The sequence below is a fragment of the Elephas maximus genome, chromosome 19, assembly GCF_024166365.1.
Source record: "Elephas maximus indicus isolate mEleMax1 chromosome 19, mEleMax1 primary haplotype, whole genome shotgun sequence".
In the NCBI taxonomy this organism is placed as follows: domain Eukaryota; kingdom Metazoa; phylum Chordata; class Mammalia; order Proboscidea; family Elephantidae; genus Elephas; species Elephas maximus.
The window spans coordinates 78,586,524-78,598,853 of NC_064837.1; the positions used below are offsets into that span (position 1 = coordinate 78,586,524).

Here is a 12,330-nt window from a genome sequence, read left to right on the forward strand (position 1 = left end):
TTTTTTTTTTTCTTACACTGACTAATTTTTTGTATCTTTTTCTTTTTTACTAGTATTCATTACTGGTTTAGTGTGTTCCATTTTTCTTTCAAGAACAAATTCTAAAATAAAGCACATTAGGAAGTCAGGTCAAGGAAAACTCGTGTTAAAGATGTCCTAAAACCAAAGCTTGAAGAGTATCAAGCACCTCTTAAATTTAAATCATATGTGGTCATCTTCAGAGGGATTGCTAAGAACACAGAAAAGATTCACACAGACTTACCTGTCCTCTTTGAAATTTTATTGGCATGTTAGATTTGTACATGAGTCTAAGACCAGAGTCTCCTCTCTCTCCGTAGAGACACAGGTAAACTTCAGACTCCGTTTCTGCTTGCTTCACTTGCCCAGTATGAACATAAACATGGTATCTTACTACTGGCAAAGCAAAGGGGACAGACGACAAGAGCAAATCAACTACCTTGGAATTCACACAAACAGAGCCCAGATGCAAGGGTTCCCAGGCTATAGTAAAAAAATTACATGAAAATTCCTCTCTCTTCTGGAATTTCTGTATCTACTGAGAGTCTTTTTCATCCGTTTATTATTAATTTTCCTTCTATATATAGGAATTTTTACACTACAAATCCTCAAAGGATTTATAGTTTTATCAGAAAGAGAAATAAAAGATTTAAAAAAAGGCTATTCTCCTCCGTATGACATAAAAAATTTTTATGACATTAAAAAAAAAACCCATTGCCATTGTGTTGATTCCGACTCTTAGTGACCCCATAGGACAGAATAGAACTGCCCCATAGGACTTCCAAGGAGCACCTGGTGGGTTCGAACTGCAGATCTTTTTGGTTAGCAGCTGTAGCTCTTAACCATTATGCCACCACTATGTCACAGGAGGGCATTTTATGCCTAGTATTTCAGTAGCAAGGGTGACAGTATTATTGTACATAATGCTTAAAGTTTAAAATAACTTCAGTTTTGATGAGGACATAAAACAAAAGTGAGGTGATGGCACGAGGCGGCCACTGTATGGTCCCAGCAAAGCCAGAAGAGGGGCAGCCGTGATCCTTCTTTGCTCTCATAGCCTCAGCCTCTGTGACTGTAGCTGGGTCCTAAGAACCCAGATCTACCAGGAACTCACAGTGTGATGCTGAAAAAGTCACTTCTCAGTGGGTAAGACAACTTCTTAGAAGTAGGGAAAATATTCTGTAACTAAATAGTTCCAAAGTAAATTTAAGTGACTATAAAACAATTCATATATGTAATACATGCTACTGAAGATTAATAACACACATGGAAAAACAGCTTGTCCTTCTTTCACTACAGGAAGCTCACAGACGATACCCCCATATGCTCGGGTGCGAGATAACCACGCGTTAGCTGCAAAATCTACGGTCTTCTTACTCTTCATATGGTGCATGGTCACCTGGAATTAGAAGAAACAGTGGCCAAATTATGCGATTCCCAGTTTCTCATACAATTCAGAAATGCAGCCCAAGAATTGCTAAAATATACTGTACACTCTGATGGTGGTGGTGGTTGTTAGTAGTAGTAGTAGTAGAAGCTATTGCTTATTAGCCAGGTGTTATGCTAAGTGATTTATATTAATTATCTCTTTTAACCATCACCAATCTATATACTGAGTACTCGATACATGTTTATTAGTAACAGTGGTGTCGTTAGCTGCCATGAATTGGCCCCTGATTGATGGTGACCCCATGTGTTACTGAGTAGAACTGTGCTCCATAGGGTTTTCTTGGCTGTAATCTTTATAGAAACAGATCACCAGACCTTTCTTCCAATTATTATTAGTAGTATTATCACACTCAATTATAGAGATGAGAGGTCAAAATTCTTAACTAATATTTGGGATTGTTGTAGTTCCTGTCTAGTACCCTCATCCAGGATGCTCAGGTTTCCTACAGACAGTACAAGAAAAACCTCGTCCAAATAATCAGCTTTTTATTATCAGAAAGTGAAATTCTATTCCAAAAATCCCGACTCCTACTCAGGTGAGCTGACCAAGCCTTTTTGGGAAGACAGATAAAAGCCTCCTTTGCCTCTCCTGGGCCCCAACCTTAATTGTCTAGCTCATCAGTAAAGGGGTTTCATAAACAAAAGGCAAAGCCTCTAACGTTGAAAGAAAGAGATCTCCAAAATCTTTGGAATCCCAAAGCTATTTTCTAAGCCCTGTCTCCCACTCATCCCATTTCCTCAGTAAAGCTCTTCAGCACTTCTAGTCTCTAGATGCCTCATTGTATAATCTCTGCATGCTTTCTCTCAGATGGCCATTTGTACCTCAGGCAGGAACATGTACAGAAAAGGATGTCCAGTGTCCTCTAACAGCAGGCACTGACACGGTCTTAATTCTTCTCTGTGGGTTTACCTCCTCTGCCAATATTCTCCCTATTTAGCACTTCCGTGCCCATCTTTAATGCCAACCAGGACTCATAATGGAGTAGTGACCAGGTGAAGTGGGGTAGAGGGTAAAGACATCACTGTGGCTGGAGCAGCCAACTTCCTCCCTGGCCTATCTTGCCTGTTGGAATTGAGACTAAGTATAATTAATAACTAACAATAATTTTTTTTAACAATAATTAGCACCATCTATATGTGTGTGTCCTACTTTGTTTCACATATATTGTTTAATTAAACATAAATTTAACCTGGATTTTTTAGAGGAGAAATTATACCCAATCAAAGTCTCAAACATTTCCTGAGAGCTAAACATGTGTGCTGTTGTTCTTAGTGGCCATTGAGTCAACCCAGTCTTGCACCATTCCCATGATCAGCTGCAGATCGGACAGTTATGCAGATTTTTGGAAGTGGATTCCAGGCCTCTCTTCCTAGCCTGTCTTAGTCTGGAAACTCTGCTGAAAGCTGTGCAGCATCATGGAAACACACAAGTCTCTGATGGCAGGTGAGAATTTTACCCCTGAACCTCCACTGCCCTGTAGTTGTGTGTTAGACACTGTGTGTTAGGTAAAGAATATATTTGGATGAGAAAGGTTGAGAAAAAAAGTGCTTTTAGAAATCCTACTCTAAAATGTCACAAATCATTTTATTAAAAAAATGTGTAATATCGCTACCCACATTATATACTCAATATATATATATATGTATGTATGTATTTTACATAAAGGCAAATAGTCATCAACACATGTGTTGGGCACTTAAAGTGTTTACAGTATTATACTAGGGAGGGGGCAGGTAATAATGTAAGTCAGTAGTATTTTCTTTTTGAGTTAGAAATAGGAAAATATAATAAGGTTTAAATGTACTCATTCTCAGAGGTAACAGCAAATTATATATAAAGTCAAAGCTTGAAGCTCATCCTATGCCTTGTGATAACACCCTGTTTGTTACAAGGACTCTATAAGGATTAACTATGGTGTTTACAATGGATTGATGGACTATCAAATGCAAAATGCATGAATTTATCTTTGGTTCCAATAAGCTGGTACAACTTTTAAAATGTTTCAATAAACTGCTGGAGTCTTTTGAGATTAAACATTTGACTGGAGATTTTGTGAGAAGAAGTGCTTCCTGCTGTTCATTGAACTAGAAAATCCTCAAAAATTGTTTTTCTTACTGCATTTCAGAACTTGCTTTTTCCTTTCTGTGGTTCTTTCTAGAACCCAGAAATGAAGAAGTAAATGAAAAGGAATTGAAAACATTTAGAAGATGCTATAAAACATCAATCAATAAATAAATAAATATAGTGATTTCTTGCCTAGTTTACTCTCAAGACTGCCTGGAGCTCACATGAAGCTTCCTATGGCAGAAGGTTAAAAATAACAACAAATGCACTAAAGAGGCAGTAGGGCCAAGGTGAGACCATGGCAGAGAGCTAGGAGAAAGGACTCTGGCCTTGCTTCAGCTACTAGTTTTGTGTGAATTGGCCAAGGCACCAAGCGTCTCCAGACTTTGTCTTCATCTGCCCCTCACACATGCCAAGGATTAGTCGTGAAAGATGACACTTCCCCCTCCCACTCCCTAAACACCAAGCAAGGGCTCCCTTCACTGAGCACTTACAACTTACAAAGTATTTCACACATATTCCACATATTTGTTAAGTAAACTAAATGTGTTTTATTCATTCCACAGATCTTTATTCAATACCCACTACAAGGTAGGAATTGTTCCTAGGAGTTGAGGTTATACTGTTGAATAATACAAAGTTCCTATCTCACGTGGCTCACTTTCTAGTGGAGAAAAGACAATAAACAAATAGATAAAAAAAAATATATATAAGGTATTAGATAAGTGATGTGTTATAAAGAAAATCAAACAGGTTGTGTGATAGAAAGCAATTGAGTGTTTACTGTAGTTTGAGTGGCACAGACCACACTAGAAAGCAGAAAGCCAGTGTACCTGAGCACCATGAAAAAGGGGAATGTGGTTTGAAAAGAGGTTGCGATCATTGACGTTCTGTGTCAACTTGGCTGGACCATGATTCTCAGTGGTTTGGTGGTTATGATGTAGTTTCACAGCCGTATAATGCTGTGATCACCTCCATGATGAGAGCTAACATAATAATGAGATCATCTCCATGATGGGATCTGCTGTGAATAGCCAATCAGTTGAAAGGGAATTTCTTTGGAAGTGTGGCCTGCATCCAATATAGGTGGACTTTCTGGCAAAGCTGGTGAACTTTTGCTCACTCTGGATCCTACAGCTGGCTCCTGTTTATCCAACCTCTGGTTCTTGGGATTTAAGCTAGCCACTTACCTGCTGTCTTGCCTGCCATTCAGTCTTTACAGCCTGCTGTCTGACTTTCCAATCTTGGGTTTGCCAGCCCCTGTGGCTACATGAGTCAAGAGAAGCCTCTAGCCTGACCCATGGATTTGCGACATTCCAGCATCTGCAGCCAAGTGAGCCACTTCCTTGATATAAATCTCCCTCTGTATATGCGCTTTACTGGTTTTGCTTCTCTGGAGAACATAGCCTAAGACAACTGACTAAGTTTTCCTGTTCCTCATTCAAGAGGAAATGCCTCTTTTGAACTGCATGAAAAAAATGTGTGGCCCTCACAAACTTAGCTCTTAGCCTCTCTGAGCCTCAACTTTCCATCAGTAAGATGGGCACAACAGTAGTATCCACTCCATGGAGGACAGTCTCTAAAAAGTGTGACAGTCTCTAAAAAGCGTGGACACAGTATCTGTGCCAGGGAGGTGTTCCCTAAGTGTCATCTCTGGTCTCTTCTGGGGCCACTGCACCAGATGGCAGCATCTCTGGAACACTGGACATGACCAGGACATCACAGGGAGGTGGGGGGTTGGGTATCTCATGCCACCAAGAATGAAGAACAAGGAAAGGGTTGTATCCTTGGGACCCAGGGTCCCTGCACTGAGAAGCTCCTAGGCCAGAGGAAGATTGATGACAAGGACCTTCCCCCAGAGCTGACAGAAAGAGAAAGCCTTCCCCTAGAACTGGCACCCTGAATTTGGACTTGTAGCATCCTAGACTGAGAGAGTAAATTTCTCTTTGTTAAAGCCATCCACTTGTGGTTTTTCTGATATAGCAGCACTAGATAACTAAGACAGATCAAAGAGGCAGGCAGGAGGAGGACATGATCTGATTTTTAAGATATCACTCTGACTACTATTTGGAGGCTGGATACTAAAGGAAAAAAAGAAGACTTGTAGGATACTTGTAGTAGAAAGGAGAGAAAAAATGGTGACATGGACTAAAGCGATGGTAGTAAGATGAAGAAAAATAGTCTCAAGATACGTTTTAGAGATAGAAACAACAGGGAATTCCTCAGGGACTGGGTTTAGGAGGCAAAGGAAAGAAAGCACTCAAGGAAAACATGTAGGTTTTGGTTTGGATAACTGGGTGGGTGGTGATGCCATCTACTCAACAGTAAGACTGGGTGAGAAGCACGTTGGGTGGGGAAACAAGAGACCTAATTATGCTTTATCTAATCTACTCACTCGATATTCACAAGAACTTGTGAGATAGTCAGGGCAAGTATTTTTGGGCCCTTTTTTAAGAAAAACTCAAGCCAATGAACACACAGATAAAGCAGTCGAGGAAATTAAGAAGGTTATTTAAGACCACAATGACAAATTTAATATGCCACAAGAACCCAGAGAAAGCATCAGAAATTCAGAAGAGTAACAATATATTTTCAGAATTAGATAACTCAATAGAAAGTCAGAAGAGCAGAATTGAGGAAATGGAAGTCAGAATTAGTGAGACTGAAGACAAAATACTTGGCACCAAAATATTCAAAGAAAAATCAGATAAAAGAATTATAAAAATTGAAGAAACCCTAAGAATCATGTGGGACTTTATCAAGAGAACTAACCTACAGGTGACTGGAGTACCAGAACAGGGAGAGAGAACATAAAACAGAGAATTGTTGAAGATTTGTTGGCAGAAAACTTCCCTGATACCACGAAAGATAAGAATATATCTATCCAAGGTGCTCTTCGGACCCTACATAGGGTAGATCCCAAAAGAAAGTCGCCAAGACATATTATAATCAAACTTGCCAAAACCAAAGATAAAGAGAGAATTTTAAGAGCAGCTACGGATAAACAAAAAGTCACCTACAAAGTCAATAAGAATAAGCTTGGACTACTCGGCAGAAACCATGCAGGCAAGAAGGCAATGGAATGACATATATAAAGCATTGAAGAAAAAAAATTGTCAGCCAAGAATCATATATCCAACAAAACTGTCTCTCAAATATGAAGGTAAAATTAGGACATTTCCAGATTAACAGAAGCTTAAGGAATTTGCAAAAACCAAGCCAAAACTACAAGAAATACTAAAGGAAGTTCTTAGGTTAGAAAATCAATAATATCAGATAACAACCCAAGAGTAGAACACAGGACAGACCAACCAGATATCAGCCCAGATAGGGAAATCACCAAAAAAAAAAAAAAAAAAATCAAGGTAAAAAAATGCATAAACCAGGGAAACAGTGATGTCATTACATTAAAGATGACAACATGAAATCAATAAACAGGGATTAAAAAATGTAGTCATAGGTCATACATATAGAGAGGAAGCCAAGGCGATATAAAGATATAAAAGTTTGGTTTAAACTTAGAAAAATCGGGGTAAATATTAAGGTAACCACAAAGAAGACTAAAAATCCTACACAACAAAATAAAATACAAAAAAACCCCATAAAGACTCAGCAAAAGCAAAATCAACAACAATGAAAAACAGGGTAAGACAAAAAAATTAAGTGAAAAAAAGGAACTGTCAACAACACACAAAATGACAGCACTAAACTCATATCTGGAAACTCATATCAATCCATAGTTACACTGAGTATAAATGGACAAAATGCACCTTATATAATAAAGAGACACAGAGTGGCAGAATGGATAAAAAACACACACTCCATCTATATGCTGCCTACAAGAGACACACTTTAGACTTAAAGATACAAACTAAAACTGAAACGATGGAAAAAAATATATCAACCAAACAACAATCAAAAAAGAGCAGGAGTGGCTACGCTAATTTCTGACAAAATAGACTCTAAAATGAAATCCACCACAAAGGATAAGGAAGGACACTATATAATGGTTAAAGGGACAACATACCAGGAGGACATAACCATATTAAATATTTACATACCCAATGATAGGGCTTCAGGATACATAAAACGAACTCTAACAGCATTGAAGAGCAAGATAGACAGCTCCATAATAATAGTAGGAGACTTCAGGACACCACTTTTGGTGAAGGACAGAACATCCAGAAAGAAGTTCAATAAAGACACGGAAGATCTAAATGCCACAATCAACCAACCTGACTTCATAGAGATATACAGAACACTCCACCCAACAGCAGCCAAGTATATTTTCTTTTCCAACACACAGGGAACATTCTCTAGAATAGACCACATATCGAGTCGTAAAGTAAGCCTTAACAGAATCCAAAACACTGAAATATTACAAAGTATCTTCTCTGACCAAAAAGCCATAAAAGTAGAAAACAATAACAGAAAAAGCAGGGAAAAGAAATCAAACACATGGAAACTGAACAACACCTTGCTCAAAAGCTACTGGGTTATAAAAGAAATAAAGGATGGAATAAGGAAATTCAGAGAATCCAATGAGAATGAAAACACTTCTGTGTTAGTCATATAGTGCTGTTGTAACAGAAATACCACAGGTAGACGGCTTTAACAAAGAGAAATTTTTTTTTTTTTTTTTTTTTTAGTAGGCTAGAAGTCAAAATTCAGCTCCAAGGGAAAGCTTTCTCTCTCTCGGCTCTGGAGGAAAGTCCTGTTTGTCAATCTTCCCCTGGACTAGGAGCTTCACTGCACAGGAAGCCTGAGTCCAAATGATCTGCTCTGCTTCCACTGCTTCTTTCTTGATGTTGTGCGGTCTCCCACTCTCTGCTTGCTTCCCTTTTGTTTTTATCTCTTGAGAGATAGAAGGTGGTGCAGGCCACACCCCAGGGAAACTCCCTTTACATTGGATCAGTGATGTGACCTAGTAAGGACGTTATAATCCCACCATAATCCTCTTCAATATAAAATTACAATCACAAAATGGGGGACAACCACACCACACTGGGAATTACAGCCTAACCAAGTTGATACATGCATTTTTGAGACAACATAACTCAATCCATCACAACTTCCTATCAGAACCTTTGGAACACAACTAACACAGGGCTCAGAGGTCAATTTATAGCAATAAATGCACACATCCATTAAGAAGAAAGGGCCAAAATCAAAGAATTATCCTTACAGCTTGAACTAATAGAAAGAGAACAACAAAAGAAACCCTCAGGCACCAGAAGAAAGCAAATAATAAAAATTAGAGCAGAATTAAATGAAATACTGAACAGAAAAAAAAAAACTGAGTTAACAAGACCAAAAGCTGGTTCTTTGAAAAAAATAACAAAATCGATAAGTCATTGGCCAAACTGACAAAAGAAAAACAGGAGAGGAAGTAAATAACTCGAATAAGAATGAGATGCATATCAACAACAGACTGAATTGAAATTAAAAGAATCATATCAGATTACTATGAAAAACTGCATTCTAACAAATTTGAAAACCTAGAAGAAATGAATGAATTTCTAGAAACACACTAGCTACCTAAACTAACACAAACAGAGGTAGAACAACTAAATAAACCCATAACGAAAGAGGAGATTGAGAAGGTAATTTGAAAACTCCCAATTTAAAAAAAAAAAAAAGCTTTGGCCCTGAGAGCTTCACTGGAGAATTCCACCAAACTTTCAGAGAAGAGTAACACCACTACTGCTAAAGGTATTTCAGAGCATAGAAAGGGATGGAATACTCCCAAACTCACTCTATGAAGCCAGCATATCCCTGATACCAAAAACAGGTAAAGACACCACAAAAAAAGAAAATTACAAACCTATATCTCTCATGAACTTAGATGCAAAAACCCTCAAAAAAATTTAACCGATAGAATTCAACAAAATATCAAAACAATAATTCACCATGACCCACTGGGATTCATACTAGGTATGCAGGGATGGTTCAACATTAGAAAAACAATCACTGTAATCCATCATATAAATAAAACAAAAGAAAAGAACCACGTGATTTTAACAATTGGTGCAGAAAAGGCATTTGACAAAGTCCAACACCCATTCATGATAAAAAAAAAAACTCTCTGGAAAATAGGAATAGAAGGAAAATTCCTCAATAAAATAAATGGCATTTATACAAAGGCAACAGCCAACATCACCCTGAATGGAGAGAGTCTGAAAGCATTCTCCTTGAGATTGGGAACCAGACAAGGATGGCTTTTGTTACCACTCTTATTCAACATTGTGCTGGAGGGTCCTAGCCAGAGCAATTAGGCTAGATAAAGAAATAAAGGGCATCCAAATTGGAAAGGAAGAAGTAAAAATATCTCTATTTGCAGATGACATGATCTTATACAGAGAAAACCCTAAAGAATCCACAAGAGAACTACTGAAACTAGTAGAAGAGTTCAGCAGAGTATCAGGATTCCTGATCCAAACTGATCCAAAAATCAGTTGGATTCCTCTACATCAAAAAAGAGACCATCAAAGAGGAAATCACCAAATCAACACCATCTACAATAACCCCCGAGAAAATAAAATACTAAGGAATGAATCTAACCAGAGATGTAAAAGACCTACACAAAGAAAACTATGAGACACTACTGCAAGAAACCAAAAGAGACCTATGTAAGTGGAAAAATATACCCTGCTCATGGATAGGAAGACTCAACATTGTAAAAATGTTATGCTACACAACGTGATCTACAGATACAATGCAATCCCGATCCAAATTCCAATGACATCTTTTAATGAGATGGAGAAACAAATCACCAACTTCATATGTAAAGGGAAGAGGAGCTGAGTAAGTAAAGTGTTACTGGAAAAGAAGAGTGGGAAGCCTCACACTACGTGATTATAGAGCATATTATACCGTCACAGTAGTCAAAACAGCTTGGTACTGGTGCAACAACAGATACATAAACCAATAGAACAGAATTGAGAATGTAGACATAAATCCATCCACATATGAGAAGCTGATATTTGACAAAGGCCCAAAGTCTGTTAAATGGAAAAAACACAGTCTCTTTAACAAATGGTGCTGGCATAACTGGATACCCATCTGCAAAAAATTGAAACTAGACCCATACCTCACACCATGCACAAAAACTAGCTCAAAATAGATCAAAGACTTAAATATAAAATCTAAAACGATAAAGATCATGGAAGAAAAAATAGGGACAATGCTAGGAGCCCTAATACATGGCATAAACAGTATAGAAAACATTACTAAGAATGCACACACACCAGAATAGAAGCTAGATAACTGGGAGCTCCTAAAAATCAAACACTTATGCTCATGCAAAGACTTCACTAAAAGAGTAAAAAGATTACCTACAGACTGGGGAAAAGTTTTTGGCTATGACAACTCTGATCAGCATCTGATCTCTAAAATCTACATGATACTGTAAAACCTCAGCACCAAAAAGACAAATAACCCAATTACAAAATGGGCAAAGGATATGAACATGCACTTCACCAAAGAAGACATTCAGGCAGCTAACAGATACATGAGGAAATGCTCATGATCATTAGCCATTAAAGAAATGCAAATCAAAAGTACAATGAGATTCCATTAAGGCTGGCATTAATCCAAAAAAACACAAAATAATAAATATTGGAGAGGTTGTAGAGAGACTGGAACACTTATACACTTCAGAACTCAGTGCCATCGAAGTCGATTCCGACTCATAGCGAAACTACTGGTGGGAATGTCAAATGGTACAACCTCTTTGGAAATCAATTCGGTGCTTCCTTAAAAAGGTAGAAACAGAACTACTATATGATCCAGCAATCCCACTCCTTGGAATATATCCTAGAGAAATAAAAGCCCTCATACAAACAAATATGTGCACACCCATATTCACTGCAGCACTGTTTACAATAGCAAAAAGTTGGAAGCAACCAAGGTGCCCATCAATGGATGAATGGATAAATAAATTATGGTATATTCACATAATGGAATACTAGGCAACGACTAAGAACAATGATGAATCTGTGAAACATCTCATAACATGGAGGGATCTGGAGGGCATTATGCAGAGTGAAATTAGTCAGTTGCAAAAGAACAAATATTGTATGAGACCACGATTATAAGAACTCAAGAAATAGTTTAAACACAGAAGAAAATATTCTTTCATGGTTATGAGGGTGGAGAGGGAGGAGCAGGGGTGTTCACTAGATAGTAGACAATAATTATTTTAGGTGAAGGGAAAACACACAGTACGGGAGAGGTCAGCACAACTGGATTAAACCAAAAGCAAAGAAGTTTCCTGAATAAACTGAACGCTTCGAAGGCCAGATGGGGGGATGGGGACTGTGGTTTCAGGGGACATCTAGGTCAATTGTCATAACAAAATGTATTAAGAAAACATTCTGCATCCCACTTTAGTGAGTGGCATCTGGGGTCTTAAACGCTAGCAAGCGGCCATCTAAGATGTATCAATTGGTCTCAACCCACCTGAAGCAAAGGAGAATGAAGAACACCAAAGACACAAGGTAAATATGAGCCCAAAAGATAAAAGGGGCCACATAAACCAGGGAGTACACCAGTCTGAGACCTGAAGAACTAGACGGTGCCTGGCTACAACCTATGACTGGCCTGACAGGGAACACAACAGAGAATTCCTGATGGAGAAGGAGAACAGTGGGATGCAGGCCTCAAATTTTTGTAAAAGACCAGACTTACTGGTCTGACTGGGACTAGAGGGATCCCGGAGACCATGGTCCACGGACCTTCTGTTTGTCCAAAACTGAAACCGTTCCTGAAGCCAACCCTTCAGACAGGAATTGGTCTGG

General features: G+C 38.4%; 1 protein-coding gene across 1 annotated transcript in view; it reads right to left on the reverse strand.

Annotated features, from left to right (window-relative positions):
- Positions 1-12,330, reverse strand: part of LOC126062684 (uncharacterized) — a 247,882-nt gene that overhangs the window by 25,476 nt on the left and 210,076 nt on the right. Inside the window, exons 13-14 of the mRNA XM_049860442.1 lie at positions 1,285-1,417; positions 263-414 (exon numbers count right to left, since the gene is read on the reverse strand). Coding sequence (XP_049716399.1) covers positions 263-414; positions 1,285-1,417 — 285 coding nt within the window. The remainder of the gene's footprint in view (positions 1-262; positions 415-1,284; positions 1,418-12,330) is intronic.